Source organism: Cyprinus carpio, chromosome B20 (assembly GCF_018340385.1).
Source record: "Cyprinus carpio isolate SPL01 chromosome B20, ASM1834038v1, whole genome shotgun sequence".
Taxonomy (NCBI): domain Eukaryota; kingdom Metazoa; phylum Chordata; class Actinopteri; order Cypriniformes; family Cyprinidae; genus Cyprinus; species Cyprinus carpio.
This window is the reverse complement of record NC_056616.1, coordinates 20,531,474-20,552,997: the sequence shown is the minus strand read 5'-3', so window position 1 is coordinate 20,552,997 and position 21,524 is coordinate 20,531,474. Positions and strand designations below refer to the sequence as shown.

At 34.5% G+C, this 21,524-nt stretch overlaps 1 protein-coding gene across 5 annotated transcripts in view; it reads right to left on the bottom strand.

The window, feature by feature from the left end:
- The window catches only part of LOC109112666 (CD2-associated protein-like), a 43,268-nt gene that overhangs the window by 7,058 nt on the left and 14,686 nt on the right, over positions 1–21,524 (bottom strand). For 2 of the 5 annotated variants that reach the window (XM_042747420.1, XM_042747422.1), the window contains 10 exons: positions 21,203–21,323; positions 20,095–20,264; positions 18,464–18,557; positions 18,072–18,166; positions 14,877–14,975; positions 14,608–14,661; positions 7,036–7,072; positions 4,883–4,945; positions 775–922; positions 180–283 (listed from right to left, as the gene is read on the bottom strand). In XM_042747420.1, coding sequence (XP_042603354.1) covers positions 180–283; positions 775–922; positions 4,883–4,945; positions 7,036–7,072; positions 14,608–14,661; positions 14,877–14,975; positions 18,072–18,166; positions 18,464–18,557; positions 20,095–20,264; positions 21,203–21,323 — 985 coding nt within the window. Of the gene's footprint in view, positions 1–179; positions 284–768; positions 923–4,882; positions 4,946–7,035; positions 7,073–14,607; positions 14,662–14,876; positions 14,976–18,071; positions 18,167–18,463; positions 18,558–20,094; positions 20,265–21,202; positions 21,324–21,524 lie in introns of all 5 variants that reach the window. The other 3 variants (XM_042747419.1, XM_019125574.2, XM_042747421.1) reach the window with 2 other exon arrangements.

Here is a 21,524-nt window from a genome sequence, read left to right as displayed (position 1 = left end):
AGTGGTTCTCAACTCTCAGAGTTAAAATATTAATATAATTGCTAACATGTTTTGTTGTTGCATGTGTAAGTACTGTGATCAGGGTCTATTTGTTTCCTGCTAAAAAAGTTCTGAACTTTGTTATGGTTTTGTTGCCACATGATGGTCAATACAATCCAGAACAAATCAGAACAACTTACCCATATCTGAATTCTTCTCACCGCTGTCCACAATGGTTTTTGGCTTAATAGGTACAGGTTCGCTCTCTGGTTTTGTTCGTATAATGGGAACTTCTCCATTTTGCCTGCGGGATTTATAAGGAAAAGTTAGAACAATTGCCTGCAATGTCCACTGTCACACTCTAAATTCAAACAGACAGTGAAAAAAGAATACTAATAAGAAAGCTATTTTTGATTAAAGATGTAAGGTAACACAAATACCGTGTCTTTTGCAGAAACAAAAAATGTATCTTGTGTATCTCACAATGCATTGCAACAAGCTCAGTGTAGCATTGCCATATTTTATCCAATATGGCAAAAAAAACGTTGATTGTTACATATAAATGTATGTATACATTTAAAATACACATTCAATACACATAAATATATTACATCTGATTTAATTATTTAACAATATACACATATTTGGTTTTAAATCAAATTTCAATTTAATTAAATAGTGTATTAAAATGAGTAATATGAAATAACCACCAAATATTTTAACTATGCTACAAATTTACCATGCTTCTAAAACCTAAAAATGTATTACGATAAAGCTTATGACACCAACACTTGCTTGGCGGCTGGTGATGGAGTGAGAGGCAAGTCAGGTCGTTTTGTGTGGATGGAAGGACGCAGCAGTCCCTTGTTTGGAGGCACAGGTTTTTTCGGGGGCACGATGGGGCCAGCAGGTTTGGCGGGTTTCTCTGGCAAGGGCTTGACAACTAAGAGAAACAAAGGACAAATATATACGTTTTGAGATAATAAACGTCTACCCAGACATAGCAAGACACACGATTTATGCAAAACATGGTCTCTTACAAGGTTCTGGGAGTTAATTGTCTATATGTAGGATATTGTAATAAGGTTAGTACAGAAATAGTGTTAGTTCCTTCATTCCTGTTTATGGAAATTCATACAACCATCAATTATTTGAAAATTATCTCTATTGACTGACTGAGTGTTCACAATGACGTGACTCAAAGTAGGTCGGGAGAGATTTTGGCAGGATGTTTGCACCACATCGATCTGCTTCTATCTTCTCAATTCAATGTTTTTTTTTTTTGTCACATCACAAGTGTTGTGTTCAATTTGTGACACTTGCTCTAAATAGGAGAGACTTCTATCTGATAAACACAAAGTCCTGCTTTCAGACATTGCAAAGATTATCAGATATATGTTCCAGTAGAGTGACATTCATATGCAAAAATAATTGGCAGGAAGTCTTTGATGCATACACAATAGCAGATACTCAGACAGGCAGTTGGTCAGAGTGCATGACATTTTTCCTACAAAGTAGCTATGACATTATGTAAAGTACATTATAAACAGTATTTAGAGTACGCACATCAGATGACCTTAATAGACCTCACCTGCCTTGAGCTATATTAACAACTTACAATAGAATTCCTGCTTCAGTTTGATCCCATTTCATAAGCTCTGGATTTTATAATATTCATTTTCAGTGTCTGGGTATATTTCAGTTATAATGCCCATTTTGTTTATATATAAAAGAATAAAATATGAAAATATTCATTTTGAAAATTGACAACAGGGCCCAGACTATGCAGATCAAGTGCCATTTAACACGGTCAATACCATCTGAAGTAAACTTTAAAATTCCAATTTGTGTGTACAACTGTTATTACAACACTGTGTAACATTATTACACTGCCGTTCAAAAGTTTAGAGTAAGTACTTTTTTAATACTTTTGAAAGAAGTCTCATATGCCCACCAAGATTGCATATATTTAATCGAAAATACAGTGAACACTGTAATATTGCGAAAAAATTATTACAATTTAAAGTAACTGATTTCTATTTTAATGATTTTTAAAATGTAATATTTATTCATGTGATGGTAAAACTGAATTTCCATCAGTCATTACTCCAGCCTTTGGTGTTACATCATCCTTCAGAAATAATTGTAATAAGTCAATTTGATTCTTCACAAACATTTTTATAAACCGCTGTGCTGCTTAATTTTTTTGTGTAAGCTATGATACATTTTTTATGTAGGTTTTTTTTTTTTATGAATAGAATGTTCAAATGAATCAGCTTTTCTTTGAAAAAGTACATTTTGGAACATGAATAATGTCTTTATTTGTCACTTAAGATCAATTTAAAATTATTTCCTTGCTGAATAAAATTATTTATTAAATAACAATTAAAAAAATAAATATCAAATAAATTGTTCTTTTAAAAAAAAAAAATCAAACTAAGCCAAACTTTTGAACAATAGTGTTTAAAATGATAACAATAAAAAACAGAAACACATTCTATCTTTTTTAAATAATCCAATTAGTTCATCTATAATCTACTTATAAAAATCAACAAATTGTGAGGGTTATGAAGTCAGGCTGTTGCTGTGCACAAAGCTTATGGCTTTAGCAATCTAGTTTCATTGTGACGCAGTGCCTGTCTGTAGGGAAGATTGGGTATAAAAGTGAAATGACAGCATTGCAACAGTTCCGGATTGAAAGCATGTATAAATAAGCAAGGAAGATTCTCTCTTATGAAGGCTCTTGAAAAGTGCTTAGAAAACTAATGAATGAATAAAAATAAATCCGCAATCAATTAAATTAACACCATGACGATTTTTTAGGGGTATTTTAAAAGTGGACTCCATCCTTAATTACTAACACATTGTTAACAGATACTATTTATTTCAAATTATCCAATGAAGAACTACATTTACATTTAGTCATTTAGCAGACACTTTTATCCAAAGTGAATTACAAATGAGGACAATAGAAGCAAAAATCAACAAAAGAGCTATAGGGCCTTTTGCACCGCGGGAACCTTTTCATAGTACCAGAACTAATTGTGGAACTACCCTCTTTTTGGCGTTTTCGCACCGCAGGAACTGGGTGCGATTTTAGTACCAGACTGCCTTTTTCAAGAACCAAATTAGTTCCTACTCCGGAGCAGGGTATAACCATAGACTGTATAAAAACATGGAGCTACAGACCAAAATCATTTTTTGAACCAGGCTGTAAACATGTTTTTTTTTTCTGGTGTAAAGTTGGGCATTTTAACATGGGGAGTCTATGGGACTAACTCCCTTTTGCAGCCAGCCTCAAGCGGGAGGTTGCCACTCGGGTCTAACCAGCATAACTGGTATTACCCGTGAAGTAAGTATACATTGATTGGCCAGATGCGTTCAAAAATGGTCTCACCCGCCATGAATTGAAATGCTGTGTAAACATTCTGTAAACATTGTGTCAACTTATTTCGCAAGTATGATGAACATCGATAGATGGACGGACGCTGAAGTGCAGGCAAATATAGCACTGCCAGTTGACATTAGAGATTCTTAATCCTCCTTTCCATTCTTTTAATCACTTTACGTATACGTCGACATTCCATGCCCTTTATTGTGAAACCCACGAGACACAACAAAAACACAGCTCCGTTCACAGTGTCCTCCATCCTCCTTTTGTTACTGTTGCTCTTCTTTATTTTCATTGTTGAACACCGCGCACAAATGACGTCACTGTCAACCGGCTTACGTCACTTCCTAGTACACTCCGTCCGTGCGAATGTAACCCTTTAAATGGTACTGGCAAATAGTTCACTCAAAATCGTCCAAGTACTTTAGTACTGTACATTTAGTTCTGGAACTAAAGCGATGCGAAAGGCCCTAATGATATGCAAGTGCTATAACAAGTCTCAGTTAGCTTAATGCAGTACACATAGTAAGGTTTTTTAAATCATATAACAAATAAAAAGAAAATGAAAAAAAAGAGATAGAATAGGAAAAGAATAGAGCATAGAGGCCTTTTTTGCTTTTGTTAATTGTATAATAAATAAAAAAGAAAACAGATCGAATACAAAAAGATTATAGAAACTAGTTCGTTTTTTTTAAAGAAAACAAGCTGTTAGTAAATAAATAGAGTGCAAGTCTAAAAGGATCATTTTTTAAAGAACAGAATTAGAATTAGAGTTAGAGGGTCAAATAAAGATACTTTTTTTCGACACTACTTAAAAATACAGATTTTAACAGTATGGCAGTTAAACAATTATACTTATTCAATTGACCACTGTGACTTTTTAAAAGAACTAATAAGAAAACAAGACTAAACGAGAGTTCATTCCTTCAGACAGACTGCAAATTATTGATTCTTGAAGATGTTGCAAGTCATTTATTATTTGGACAGATTCATTAATCCAGAATTTAGAAGACTTTTTGCTCTCACTGCGGGACTTTTCAGGGTCGAGGAAAATAAACTACAGAGTGGCAAGTTTCTTTCACAGCTTTGAAGTTACGCAAGTCTCATGTAGCAGTGTGCAGTTAATGCAGTATTTATCACAATGGATACTCTGCCTGTCTGTGAACTCTTCTCTCAACTCAGCCACTTCACATTTCCAAATCACCCCATTTCTCCCTCCTCTTCATCTTCCCCCTTTCCCCCTTGTTGCATTTTCTCTCTCTTATACATCATACTCTTTTCCACCTTTCGTCCTTCTCTTGTTTTTACTGATTATTCTTTCATTCTGCTCCTGTTACTCCCTCATGTGGCCTTGCTTTTCATGCTCTAGGACAAGAATATTTACACATGTTCACAGACACTTGTACACATCAGTTTCTGCTCTTTCATTCTTTATGACATTCATTCTTTATGACACCACAGTTGGCAAGAAATTGTGGTATAACAGGAACCAAGCATCAGGCCCTCTCTTACCTTTATCTTCAGGCCGTGGCTGCGGTTGCTTCTTGTCCGCACTGGGGGCCTCTGGTTTCAGGACTGAGAAACGAAGCATATTGACTGAGTTAATATATTTTTTTTTAGATACTACACTAAAGGTAGAGCAGCTCTAGACACACTAGATTAAAGAACAACGAGACAGACGTTTGAAGAGAATAGGAAACATACAGTCAATGACTTGCATTTCCTGTGTGGGCTGAAGAGACAGACCAAATCTTTGCAACCTTCTATGCAAGCTTTCTATAAAGCAACTGGAATGATGCGGTGCCCTTTGATGCATAACACCATCTGCAATTTTTTTTTTGCATGTTTTGCAGTCAAAAGCTGTGAGGGACTGACAACTACAGCTGCATTATCAGACTTTACATCTGCATTGACAGATCATCGGATTTTTCCCCACCACTCTAACTAACACTAGACAACTAAAAGTTGTTGCATCAGTCTTAAAGCCCATTTACAGTTAAACAACTGATGTCTTGATCGACTGGGTTACTATCCAGTCAACTATCTATTAATATCCCCTTACATTATTTGATCATGCATGATTGGATATCTCACTAACCTTAAAATTTCATTGATATCTTATAAGCAATTGATATAAGCAATTTATTGAATGTAAATATGCCGAAATAAAAAACCAATGTTACATAGGTGGTTAGCAAATTAACCACAATAGAATTATAATGCTATTTTACAGCAAGTGTGTATATGAATTTATAGCTGCCATGTATTATAACATAAGAATTTTTTTTCAAATCAAATATTAAATTAAACAATTATTTAAACAAACAAACAAACAAACAAACAATTAAAGGAATACTCCACCCCAAAATGAAATTTTGTCATTAATCACTTACCCCCATGTCGTTCCAAACCCGTAAAAGCTCTGTTCGTCTTCAGAACACAATTTAAGATATTTTGGATGAAAACCTGGAGGCCTGAGACTGTCCCATAGACTGCCAAGTAAATAACAGTGTCAAGCTCCATAAAAGGTATGAAAGTCGTCGTCAGAATACTCCATCCATCTGCCATCAGAAGTGCAATCTGGGTTATATGAAGCGATGGGAACACTTTGTAAGCAAAGAAAACAAAAATAATGACTTTATTCAATAATTCCTTTGTCAACGGTCTCCTCTGTGTCTCTCCATATCAGCGTATGCTACGTATGCTCTTCTGTATCATCTGTGCCCACAAGGATGCACTGTTTTCTTTCAAATTAAAGCTAAATACACGTACAAACAGCGCATCCTTGTGGCGCGGATGACAGAGAAGAGCATACGGTGATATGTTTTCTTCGCTTACAAAAAGTGTTCCCATCGCTTCATATAACCCAGATTGCACTTCTGATGGCAGATAGATGGAGTATTCTGATGCTGACTTTCATGCCTTTTATGGAGCGTGACACTGTTATTTATTTAGCAGTCTATGGGACAGTCACAGGCCTCCAGGTTTTCATCCAAAATATCTTAAATTGTGTTCCAAAGATGAACGGAGCTTTTATGGGTCTCAAATGACATGGGGGTAAGTGATTAATGACAAAATTTTAATTTTGGGGTGGAATATCCCTTTAAATAAAGAAACTTTTGTTAAAACTAAATGAAAATCTTTCTGGTATATATAACATATGCTGCACAGATGTCGTTTTTTATGGGGTCAGTAAAAATATAATTTAAAAATAATGATTATTCCAAATTAATGAATAAAAAATTATCATTGCTGCAGTTTAAGCTAAAAATAGATCAGGAACTATGAAAGAAGAGTCCAAATCATTGAATATGCCACCACTGATGCGTGGGCAGACATGGGCTCTGTGTTCAGTGCAATAATTGAATATGCCAGTTTAGCTGGCATCACCTCTAATCTTCTCAGCATACACCAGCAAGCTTCTCTGAAAACCACAGGGGAAGCAGCTCAAATAGCACCAGCTATTATCCACTCACATACTGATGCAGACATATTGGCATGTTCCCTTCAAGTACCACTATAAAGGGCCATCAAATCATGTCAGCTGCCTGTGGCTAATAATAATAGCTTTTTGCTGGCAGGCAAAAACAAGTGAAAGATATTTGATGACAATGAGCTTATAAGGGACATTTCAGATGTGAAATGGTATGTTAAAGATATTATACCTGGGGTTTTGGATGGTGGTGGGGGCTTCTTTGGCTTCTGTGGAGAAACAACAAAAATAAATAAATAAACCTGCCATTTAAAATAAAATTTAAACCTAGAAATAAATATTTTAGGTCTGTTAAAATTGGGGAAAAATCTAGATATTGACATAAAATAATATATCTTTAACAATGTGCTGCGTTATTTCTAGGTTAAGTAAGCAAAATTGTGTCAGATCTTTCTCTAATCTTGCTGAAGAACACAATTGTCCGGTTTTACACAAACGTGTGCGCTACTGTCAGCATGAAATGAAAATTCACCCCATTTCTTTACAGAAAAATTTCTAAAAGGATGATATAAACCTTAATAGACATTATTTAAAATAATTCAATCTAAATCAAGAACCGATGCATAGAACCCAACATTTTTTATTTTTCCATAATCCATTACATTTTTTTTTTCAGAATGTTATTCTGATAATAATTGCAAATGCCAAAAAACAAACAAACAAACAAACAAACAAAAAAAACAAAATTAAAAGGGGGGAATTGCAAGTTTCTAAAGAGCTCAACAAATTAAAATTAACCAGAACTAGAACAGATGAAACTGCTTAGGTTGGAAATTCCCCAGCCTCCCCTTTGATGGCTCTGGAAGATTTGATGACTCTTGCAACATATCAATGAATCGCTGCACTGATTACCAGAATAAATCATTTAACATATAATCACAGCAGGAGAGAGAGTTCAAACAATAATATAGGCCTAGATCAACATTTGCAGCTGACATAGATATGCATCATTTATGATGAGGCCGACATGTACATGCATGACTTTTATGCACATATTTTCAGCATTCATTGAATTGCCCATTTTCCAAAAATATCCAGCCAAAATGTTCCATCTTGTGCTTAAAATTAAACTAAAATAACCTTAAATTAAAACAAGCCCTAAAATAAATGAGACCATGGTTGTATTTGAATCCAAGAAAGCACACACGTGCTTCTTAAAGGGATAGTTCACCCAAAAATGAAAATTATGTCAATAATGACTCACCCTCATGTCGTTCCAAACCCGTGAGACCTCCGTTCATCTTCGGAACACAGTATAAGATATTTTAGATTTAGTCCGAGAGCTTTCTGTCCCTCCATTGAGAATGTATGTACGGTATACTGTCCATGTGCAGAAAGGTAATAAAAACATCTTCAAAGTAGTCCATGTGACATCAGAGGGTCCGTTAGAATTTTTTGAAGCATCGAAAATACATTTTGGTCCAAAAATATCAAAAACTACGACTTTATTCAGCATTGACTTCTCTCCCAGGTCTGTTATGAGCGCACCGTTCACAGCACATCCGGTTCACGAACGAATCACTCGATGTAACCGGATCTTCTTGAACCAGTTCACCAAAACGAACTGAATCGTTTGAAACGGTTCGCGTCAACAATAAGCATTAATCCACAAATGACTTAAGCTGTTAACTTTTTTAACATGGCTGACACTCCCTCTGAGTTCAAATAAACCAATATCCCGGAGTAATTCATTTACTCAAACAGTACACTGACTGAACCGAGCCAGATAACGAACGAAACATTGACTCGTTCTCGAGTCAAGAACCGTTTCTGTCGGACGCGTGCGATTCGAGAACCGAGGAGCTGATGATACTGCGCATGGGTGATTCAGACTGACACACAGCGCGTCTGAACCGAACTGGTTCTTTTGGTGATTGATTCTGAACCGATTCTGTGCTAATGTTATGAGCGCGGGTAAACCGAAGGCTTGAATCAAGGGCAATCATCGCCAATGAAGTCATTACGGTCGAGTGCAAAATAACTGGGTGACCGTTTTCGGCAACCGGTTTATTGAATCAAACTGTCCGAAAGAACCGGTTCGCGGAGAAGACACAGAACTTCCCATCACTACCGGTGATCCGAAAAACCGATGCAACCGGTTCTTGACTCGAGAACGAGTCAATGTTTCGTTCGTTATCTGGCTCGGTTCAGTCAGTGTACTGTTTGAGTAAATGAATTACTCCGGGATATTGGTTTATTTGAAGCTCAGAGGGAGTGTCAGCCATGTTAAAAAAGTTAAACAGCTTAAGTCATTTGTGGATTAATGCTTATTGTTGACGCGAACCGTTTCAAACGATTCAGTTCGATTTGGTGAACTGGTTCAAGAAGATCCGGTTACATCGAGTGATTCGTTCGCGAACCGGATGTGCTGTGAACGGCGCGCTCATAACAGACCCGGGAGAGAAGTCAATGCTGAATAAAGTCGTAGTTTTTGATATTTTTGGACCAAAATGTATTTTCGATGCTTCAAAAAATTCTAACGGACCCTCTGATGTCACATGGACTACTTTGAAGATGTTTTTATTACCTTTCTGGACGTGGACAGTATACCGTACATACATTCTCAATGGAGGGACAGAAAGCTCTCGGACTAAATCTAAAATATCTTATACTGTGTTCCGAAGATGAACGGAGGTCTCACGGGTTTGGAACGACATGAGGGTGAGTCATTAATGACATAATTTTCATTTTTGGGTGAACTATCCCTTTAAGTTGTGAATAAATAACTCCATTAACAAAGCCTGCATTACCCACAACAGAAGCTAGATCAAGTTAACATTGATTAAAGATTATGATAAAAACATTTTTTGTACTGAAGATTTGTTCACAATAAGACCAAGAACACGTATCAAGTAAGTAAACATAACTGAATTTGATTTCATTTGACATTTAATTGTTTTAGCTCACAAGTTCAGATTTTCCTTTCTAGCGTTCTAGCAAACAGATGCTTATGCCACTATGTCCTGGACTTAAAGGGATACTCCACCCCAAAATGAAAATTTTGTCATTAATCACTTACCCCCATGTCGTTCCAAAGACAGTCACAGGCCTCCAGGTTTTCATCCAAAATATCTTAAATTGTGTTCCAAGACGAACGGAGCTTTTATGGGTTTGGAACGACATGTGGGTAAGTGATTAATGACAAAATTTAATTTTGGGGTGGAGTATTCCTTTAATTGTTTGTTTGTTTTGTCACAGTTAAAAAATTCAGATCATTAAACTTATTCTAATATTACACAAAATGCAGTTTTTAAAATTTATTAAAGCTGTCCAAACCTACCTTACCCTACATGAAAAATGTATTGCCCCCTTCTGTTAAATCATGAAAGAATTGTGATTAACCACATTATTTTAGAAAGTTAAATTTAACTAGCCACACCCAGGCCTGATTATTGCCAGACCGGTTGAATCAAGAAATCACTTATGGTGGTCTGGGGCTGCTTTGCAGCTTCAGGACCTGGACGACTTGCCGTAATTGATGGAACCATGAATTCTGCACTCTATCAGAAAATCCTGAAGAATAATATCCAGCCGTCAGTTTGTGACCTCGAGCTCAAGCGCACTTGGATAATGCAGCAGGACAATGATCCCAAACACACCAGCAAGTCCACCTCTGAATGGCTCAAGAAAAATAAAATTAAGGTTTTGGAGTGGCCAAGTCAAAGTCCGCGCTTAAATCCAAATGCGATGATGTGGCATGAGCTTAAACAGTCCTTTCATGCTCGAAAACCCTCGAATGTGGCTGAATTAAAACAATTCTGTAAAGAAGAGTGGGCCAAAATTCCTCCACAGCGATGTGAAAGACTCATTGCCAGTTATGGCAAACATTTGATTGGAGTTGTTGCTGCAAAGCTTAGCACAACCAGTTATTAGATTTAGGGGGCGATTACTTTTTCACCTAGTGCCAGGCAGGTTTGGACAGCTTTTTTCCCTTAATAAATGAAATCATTATTTCAAAACAGCATTTTGAATTTACTCGGGTTGTCTTTGTGTAATATTAAAATTTGTTTGATGATCTGAATCTTTTAAGTGTGACAAATATGTAAAAAAATTAAAAAAAAACAGGAAGGGAGCAAAAAAAGGCCATGTGTTTCTTTTATTCATTATTTTTAAAGATTATTTGCTTGTACGTTGTTATTTTGTATCACACGTATTGTTCCACTTGTAAATACAGTACTCGCGCAACTGCCATATGGTGCATTGTAATGAATAAATCACTGATTTTGCCAGGTGTTATGTAACCCCTGGAAATACAGTTCAGATTTTAGTTAACATCTGAATAAGATTTTATGATATAAATTTTCGGCATGCTTTTTCCACAGCCTTTTCACTGCACTTTATGATGTACATATAAATAAACACACATACAACATATATATCGAAAATATTTACATGCATTTACACCTATATATTTATATTAATAATTTATATTATATATAAATATATTTAAAATATAAACATAACTTATTTTTAACTTTCTTGTGTATATATATATATATATATATATATATATATATATATATATATATATATATATATATATATATATATATATATATATATATATATATATATATATATATATATATATCCGAGTCGTGTGTGTGTGTGTGTATTTATTAGGGCTCGACATTAACCCTTGACATGTGTAAATCAGTCATTGACTTGTCCGAGTAAAATTTTTTACTTTAATCAACATATTTGTGATATTTGCCTTAAATTGATTTCTGTTACACTTTTTAACTTTATGAAGGATAATATTTTCCTAACCTTATTAAATGTATGTGCCACCATTTACGTCAAATTCTAAAATTTTCAACAAACAGTATCAACAAACTCCATCTTTCCACTGCAGAGGAAACACAGAAGCTGCATCAAAAGTGCCATTTAGATGTATTTACTGCTCAGACTGTTTAATGAAGATAAGAGGTTCCATAAATGCATTTACTCAAAATTCCAAATGCATAAATAAAGTTACTAGATTAATGTTTTACTTTTTTTTTTTTTTTTACATACAAACATGAAATGTTCAAAAAAGCTGAATCATTCAGTAACGGAACTGTTGTGTGTTGCTCGGAGATGCGCATGTTTTGCTGTGGCTTTGCTTGGAACTATTTTTTTTGTTAGTGAAATTAAGCAAAAACGGTCAATAATGTGTCTAAAATGTAAGTCAGTTAATATTACTTGTTTACTGAACTAAAGTTGTATAAAATAAACTTCACATTTGCAATCATGCTGAAAGTCGGGAAAACATCACTCCTGGTCGTATGATGTTGCATATATAATATATCAATTTTTTTTTTTTACAGCAGTTTGTTTGTTCACGTTTGTTTCTTTGTGTGTGCTGTTGTTTATAGTTTTGATTTCTCCATGAATCAGACAGGCTGCGCAAGCCTCAACTGACGCAACCTTGATACTGTCAATACATTATCCGTTATTAGTCACCATTTACACTGAAAGCAATAAAATCAGAATCATTTTTACCAACGTGTCTGTGCTGCCGTAGTTATTGCTTGTTATTAACATTTTAATCAGGTTACTTGTCCGGTCAGGCAAGTAAAATTCTCTCTCACTTGCCCCTTCACAAAATCCACTTGAGCCCTGATCGTAACATACATACATACATACATACATATACATACATATATATATATATACATATATATATATATATATATATATATATATATATATATATATATATATATATATATATATATATATATATGTATATATATATATATATATATATATATACATATATATATATATATATATATATATGCTAATATATATGCTAATATATATTAGCTAAACTGCTCAAGACAAACAAGGGACTCATGAACAACTATCAAGAAATAGAAAAAACAGCTGTGAATCATCCAGTAAATTACACACATTATTAAGATTCAGGGGTATGTAATCTTTTGAATTGGGTCATTTTTATAAATTCAGTTATTATTTTGTTTTGTGGAGTATATGTAAACATCTGTTATGTAAAATGGCTTATTCAGGACAGTGCTAAATAAAAAATAATATGCAATTTTCATGATCCCTCTTATTTTGTACATTCTGAAAGGGGTATGTAAACTTATGAACACAACTATATACACACATACAGTACACACACACTTATTTACATGAAGTGAGATCTTACAGTAATAACCATACATTTGGTTAAATTACTGTTGCAGACAGCTCAAATAACCACAGTTCACAATTTAGAAGAAATTAGACTGAGACAGTCCGTAACCAACCCTATCTATGAAGAATTGTGTTTGGGGCCAAAGAGATGCAAAACAATTTCCTCTCCTTCAACATCAGACATATACCTGGAAATCAAGGGCTGACGGGTTAATATTCAATCGCTCATGGCACACAGAGAAAAACAGTCAAACAGCAAGCTGGATCTTTTAGTTCAAATGTAAAAATGTAAAAAAGAAGAAGAAAAAAAAAAGTTTTAAAATGATACAAAAAATAAACTTCCAGTTTAACACTGAAGCTGATGTGTGTTGTGCTATTTGATCATTTATATATTATTTTGATCACAATATAAATACATTAATAATAATAATAATGATAATGATAATAATGCCTTCCTGTAAAAGCCCTCCATCCCCTTCATATAAAGAGATCAATGCCTCATCATCTGACAGGACACTTATAGGATAAAGGACTGATCATGGGCTTCTTGGAGTCGGTTGGGGGAATGAACACTTTCAAATTTTCATGAACTGCTCACTGACCTCAACAACCCATCACATGAGCTTCAGCTCATCACATTCTCACTGCAGCAGCACAAAGACCAATTCACCAATGAAGTTGAAAACGAACAGATTAAAGAAAAAAAAAAGAAATAAAGAATAAACACTTGTGCCCAAAGCATATCAACCCATGAACTGATTCAGTGTAGGGGTATGAGGCTTCACAGAATTTTCCTGGAAAATAGATGTGGCAGGGCATAACTTTTGCCTGCACAAGCCCTCTGTTTGTTCTCTAGACATGCTAGCTGGTGCTTTGAACAAATAATCTGCTTCTCACAATAAAAAGGGCCTGTTGATCCAGAGTTTGCCAAAATGTGGTTAAACATGCACCCTCAGGGTAAACCTGAAGACCCCAAAGCTAGAATGAAGCCATGTTTGTAAAACATATGGTGATAATAAGTGGCTATTATTGATTTAAACGCTTCTTTCAAGCTCAAATTCCCAACGATGAACCACAAAGAAAAAAAAAAATCAAATGTTAACCCGATATTGTCTGGACTGTTTGTGGTCCTTAAAGTCTTTGATTAAAATGTTTAGTAAAGAGCTTTCACTTAGAAGCAGGGCTGGGAGACAGAGCGAAAAAATATCAGGGATAGGGGGAAAAAAACATAAATACATTTGTATTTTTTAATATACACTGAGACACAATTGTCAATTTCTTTCTCATGAGATTAAAATCCTTTTGATCTAGTTTTTGATGACTTTATTATAGTAAACACAAACAAGTAGGTGTACCCAACTTTTCAGTGCTAGTGTATATGTTGTAATGTATGCATTTATCTATAAAAGGATTTGTCTTAAAATTCTCAAAATAATAAAAAATGGAAAGATATATATATATATATATATATATATATATATATATATATATATATATATATATATATATATATATATATATATATATATATATATATATATATATATATATATTATTATTATTTTTTTTTTTCTCTAATGAAAGGCTTAGCATTGCCTACCTCCTCTAATTCCTGTTTAGGAGACGCTTTAACAGAGCCTTTGGATGTGAGTGTCTGTATAGAGGGAAAAAAAATAAGAACTTTTATTAGAGATTATTGTTTAGGAAGTTTTTACTTGTTGCACATGTGAATTAGTTTTGAGAATAATTACTCTCTAAAGTAAAGTAGATAATTCTTTTCACATCTGCACTGGTAGTTCTATTTCCTTTTCAGAAAAAGAAGACTCCAACGGTAGACATCAAAAGCAGCATTAATGAATATAAATTTACCTCTTTGTCTGTCTCAGGAAGCAGTGCTACAAAGTTGTCTGGGAAAACTCCCTCCTTGCCATTGATCTCTCCTCTCCACCAGCCTGGCTCTCCTGTGTCCTAAAACATCAAAACCATCAATCCCTCTGAACATAAATTGCTTATTTTATAAAATCTACACCTTAAAAGCTTAAATACACATTACTAGGAATAGGAAATGCAGACATATCCCTTGCCACTAGATGGTGAACAAGTAGAAAACATTTCCAACTTTGATCTGCTTCCTGCTCAAGGCCTTTGGCAAACATTAGCATTAGGTGGGAAAACAGTGTCCATGTGTCACAAACACATCCTTAGGTTGCTTACAGAACAGACTCCACTGGTAATGAGATGCAACAGCTACAGTATCATACATTTCCAATGTGTCTGCAGATAGCATCAAACACGCACAGAAGAATACTCCAAAAAAAAAAGCTCTGTACTAGAAACAATTGCATTACAGGTCATACATGTTTTTGTAAATTAAGTCTATTTTCATTTTAGGATGAGTGATTTTTTCTTTTAAACTGTGATTTAATCCATGCATTAGATGTTAATATTCTTCATGATTACACTGTAAATCTAACATGAACCATGACTCTACCTCTCTGGCATAATTTGCAGAAATGTGGACTAACTGCCTAAGCTTGTTTGTATCAGGTAGTGTTTTCACACACCTGACTAAACTACTGAGCAGGATATAGACTAACTAGTCTAACTGAAGAGAGTAAAAGTGATTGGTTCACAGGTTTTTGTAAGAGACGGAGCACTTCCTGCCTTATTATTAATGTAGATAGATACCAAAATTGGTTTACACTGCTCCCTGATGGCTAAACAAAGCTAAGTCTTACTCCTCCTTTATTTACCAATCAGTATGGGAGTAGTTGACATATGTGACCCTGGACCACAAAACCAGTCATAAGGGTCAATTTTTTTAAAAAAATAGAGATTTATGGACCATCTAAAACAATAATAAAAAATCTTAAAACTGATGTATCAAAAAATAGTATAGAGCAATATCTGAAAAATCTGGAATCTGAGGTTGGAAAAAAAATAAAATCTAAATAACTAAAAAATTGTCCAAATTAAGTTCTTAATGCATATTACTAATCAAAAATAAAGTTTTGATATATTTACAGTAGGAAATGTAAAAAAATATCTTCATGGAACATGATCTTCACTTAAAGGCACAATATGCAAGATTTTTTTATTAAAATATCCAAAAATCACTAGAACAGTGTTATATATTTTGCTGACTTGTGTACTTACATTATCCCAAACTTTTTGAAGAATGTTTAAATCCAGAAAAATAGCAATTTTAAATAGTGGCTCGTCCCTATTCATTGCGTCGGCTGCCAATGACATCATACACCCCCGATTTCCAGTTTTGTTTTGTAGAAAAAACAGGATTTTTAAGCTCAAATTTAAGACTTTAAGACCTTTTTTAAGACCTGCACAAATAAAATTAATACCATAAGAGCGGGGTAGGGCAATGTCTATAGTACCATATTAAACTGTAAAATTACTATAAAAAGCATAATTTACAGTTCAGATACAAGTTTTCACAAAAACAAAAAGTTTTATAAAATGATAAATTTTACATTTCAGCCTTTAGACCACTTTTAGGAAAATGGATGAGGCGAGATTATTAATTATTAATTTAAACAATTGTTATCAATAAATTAATATACCAAATAACATACACTAGGGGTGTGCGATATTAACAAAAATTATTTTTCGATAATCTCCTGGGATTTTTATCGATAACTATAATTAGACGATATTTTGCGGAGTGTGTTATTGTGCTGACATCGTAGGGACTGCTGTGGACAGCTGACTCCTGAATTTTTTGATATTTTTCATATTCTGTGTGGTCAGGTCACAGCAGAAGTTTTATGGGCATTTTTACCTTAGCTGCATTAGAAGTGGCATTTAGATGTATTTACACACTGTTTAATGCAGCTCTGGGGGACATGGAATACTTTAACTTGCAGTTACGAATGCATAAATAGTGTTTTAATATATTAAACATAAAACACTAAAAATAGAGGTTTGAAATTATATAAAAAATAAAAAGGTACGTTAAATGTGAAATTAAAACTGCCAGCAGGTGACAGGAAGTCACTGTTAAGTGAGTCATAGGGTTTGAACCGAATCATTTAAAGGGTTGATTCATTCATGGACAAAACACCGTCCTGTTACTCAGAGATGCAAAATAGCGCTGAGGCTGTGTTTGGAATGATTTTTGTTGGAGAAATGGAGCAAAAACATGCAATATGGTGTCTAGAACGTAAGTGTCTTAATAAAAATTCTAGTTTATTGAACTGTTGTAAAAAGACACTCTTCCGTGTGAAATTGATTGACTATATGAAGTGGTATAAATATACACATTTTCTGCCCCCATGTCTTGAATTTGTGATCATTCTGATCACAGTTCATGCTGTTTTTGGGAATGACAACTGTATTTTCTTTACAGGTGTAAGTCTCGAAATGTCCCGTTCACACAGCAGCTTACGGTTGTGTTTAGAAGTAAGATGGCGAAGTCCATAAAACTGAAATTCTTATCACTTTCTGAGACGAGATCTTTCATCAAATCTCCATTAAACGACAGCAGCTTTTAAATTTGGGTGGAGAGCGGAGCATTTGAGTCGAGTGCAGGACACAAAACTGACGGGATCTAAAGCTTTCAGATGACACGCAGCTCATTTCTCCTTCACTGTGAGTTACCGAAAGCACATGAAAACACGTTTGTGCAGCAGAACAGCTCTCTGCTGTATGATGTGACAGACAGCTAGTTGTCCAGTCCTGTTCCGTTCATACAGCGAGTATGTTCCGAGAATGCAGCTGTGAATCCTGAAAATTACAGAATGCGGTTGTCACACCCATAAATAACCGAACTGTGTGTAACCATATTAAGGACTCAAATAATGGAGTGACACACGTGTTCTGCTGCTGTGTGAACGTGGCCTATGTAATTTAATCATTTTAAAAATATTTCAAAAAGTTGGCAAATTCATTGTTACATTTAATAGACATTAATAGACTTTTTTATAACTATACATTACATAATGTAACTTATTAAATAATAGCTGACCTATTGTCGATGCTTCCTGAATATGTGCTGTTTATTTGGAGATCTCTGTGGTTAGAAAGACATCTGTTCACCATGTTCCATACCTTGCTCAGTATGTGGATGATGTCACCCTCCTTTAAATCCAGCTCATCTTGGTTAGTTGATTCAAAGGGGAATATGGCCTTGCAATATTCTTTTACTGTAGAGAGACAAGACAAAAGACTACACCTTGATTTGTCTTATGTAGCTACTACTGACTCTGTACTAAAATCTTTAAGTTGTGGAGTGCAACTAGTAAAGCACAACCAGTACTAACAGAAAGACATACTAATCTATAATTTGGGTTTAGCTAATAACCAAGTGGAAGAAAACCAATGTTGGTCAGTCATAATCAGGGCAGTCAGTATCAGCTGTTCATGTCTGGTGCATTTCCATAAATCTCCTGTCATTATTTTGGTTATCACATACAGCTTTGTCAACCTTCACATGAACTCACCTTTTCTTTTGCTCTCTGCCTCTTTTTCTCCTTTAGGGGGTTCAGGAGTGCTCAGAGGGGTGGGTTTTGTGGCTGATGGTAATGATGGAATTGGCTAAAATTAAGCAGAATCACAAATGGATTTACTGACACGGCAGCCACACAAACACATGCAGTTGCACGCTGGAAGGTAGAGACTTTGAGACAGGTCAGCCATGCCTGAATGAAAGGAATGCTGGGCAAACAATCACTACTCTTACATATGCACATATTTAATAGGAGTGCATGCCGCATTTAGACGTTTTTATTTATTTTTTTTTATCCAAAGTGGAGTAAGAATCTGTAAGTATTTAGTAAATCATCTGACATCACATGACAACATGTTATAAATGACCTTTGAGCTCTTGATAAGAGACGTAGTGGATGATTCAACTGAACTGAACGACATAATGGGATGCAAAATGTGACAAAAAGGGAGAAAGGAAGTTTGGTTAAATGCATTAATATTGTAAATAGAGCTAAATGACTTAAAACATAACATGGAAGGTCATTTGTGGCAAATTTAGCAACTATAACATGATGTACACTAACATTTAAAACCTTGGGATCAGTTTTTACCTTTTATTCAACAAGGATGCATTAAAATAACCAAAACTGACAGTAAAGATTTATAATATCACAAAAGATTTCCATTTTAAATAGATGCTGCTCCTTTGACTGTTTTCAATGTTGATCATAAAAAGGAATGCTTCTTGAACACCAAATCAGTATATAAGAATGCTTTCTAAAGGATATATATACACATATATACTAATATGTTTATATATGTGTGTGTGTGTGTGCAGAAAAAATAAAAACATGATATTATGAAGAAAACTTTGTATACACAAAGCAAAAATGCATGCACAAAAATTAAGCAATAAACATGTATAAATAATTGAACATATTAATAAACATTATCTGGAAATACTTTGTTTTTTTGTTTGTTTGTTTTTTTTGCTACAAAAAATATATATATATATATATTCTGACCAACATTAGAATAGTAGAGAAATATTTTCATATAAATCTGGATTTATTTCTATAGCTCTTTTCACAATAAATATCATTGGAGAGCAGAAAAACCATTGAGCAAGCTAACGACAACAGTAGCAATGAAAAATGACCTAGAAATATACAAACTTTTCATATGTACAATGAAAATTTTAATTCTTAGTGTTTTATTGTGTAAAAGAACAATGTTGCCTCGAATTGTAACCCAGTTTGAATATCATTGATTTATATAGTAATTTATCCTTACCAACAGAGTATGGATTACCATCACCACAAATTTTAGAGCAGTTAGAAGTAATGCTCCATTGCTCTTGGCTATGGGAATGGGCAGCACTGATTTCCATACATGCCAAGGCTACGTGGCATGTGCTACATTGGTTTGCGGTACAGTTCCTACTTCATAAATACCAGAATATCTTGCATATATATATATAACTATAATTATTTTTTGATTGTGACATCTACAATACTGAAAGATTTCTGTTTAATGTAAAGTTTATACTGCATTTTCTGGGACTGGTACTAGTCCTGCAGTATAGACAAAGGAAAGACTTTGAGAAAGGCAAATAAGACATTGTCATGTGCAGAACTACACTTACTTTTTCTTTCTTTTCCTCATTGTCAGATGGTAATCTTTGAGAGAGTCTGAGTTTTACAGAGCCCTCTCTGAATATGTCACCAAAGCCGATGCCCTTGATCTTCTTCGGTTGGGCCATGACTCCATTGCCTTGGTGAGGTGATGTGGGGCTAGACGCTCCATCTCTGTTATCTGTGAACACACACTTTTGTATTAATACCACCACAACAAGCTGTACAAAATTTTGATTAAAATAAACTCATGTGTCATGTACAATTAATCTTTAAAAGACTGCGATCTTGATTAAAATACAAGCGATCTTTATTCCTAAATTACGATTCTGCTATGTCTATTTAACCTTTGAAAAATGACAGTCGCATCGGAATATTTAAACCTGCTTTCAACCAGCCGCTTTTCCAGAGAGAGCAGCTCACCATGTAATCTTTATGTTTGAAACAGCTTCACAGTCTACTTACACAGTAGGTTAGGCTACATTACTTTGTTGCAAACGTTAAATAATAACCAAAGTATTGGGATAAAAGTTTAGTCCAGACATAAACTCTGATTTTGCGGCAGCCTCGATCAAATTGAGTAAATGACATTTGGAACTATGTTGCGCTTCAAATATAGATTTTGTTACATTATGCCAGTAGGTGGCGACCAGTGCCTGTTAAAATGTATCTGATGTCTGTATCATTCAAGAGACCTGCTAAAAAAACTGTACGAAACAAGTCTTCATTCAATGATTTTGTCATAATGAATTCATTTAAAGTAGCCTAATAAATATTTTTAAATAGCCTCATACCATTAAATATAATATTTTGTCAAAAACTTTTGTCAGTAAATTAGCCTACACATTATTTTGTTTGGTTGTCTAATGTTTTGTTTTCAGAATCGGGAGAACCGTGATCTATATTCTAAAAATCAATTATCCAGAATCATAGCTTAAAAATACATAAGCTAATATATCTGGCATCTAACTACTATTAGTAGGCCTGCTGTTCTAATACTAAAATTAACACCTCCAAAACACAGCGTACACACCCTTAAATGTACAAAAAAACAACAAAGGTGTTTGTTGAGCGTTTTCGTGTAAGGACATGCCCTCTCTGAGATAAGCTGAGCAGTACCTGGCTCATCTGTTACGTCGCTGGTCTCTGTCTCTTCAGCTGATTCTATTTCTTTGACGAAATTGGAAGGAAAGAGCCCAGACTTCCCATTCATGCTTCCGCTCCACCAGCCGTCCTCAACCTAAAAAACACTTAGTCAGCACTAATACAGGAACTGTCCAGTCAAAAGCTCATTTTCAAAGACAGTGGGTCTCAACTGGTTTCACTTCAGGATGCAGATTTTACACTGGACATCAAGTGACAAACCAACACAATAGCAAAATTGTTTAAAGCATGAAGCAAAACTATCCTAAAAAATGCAAAGACTTAAATTATATTAAAT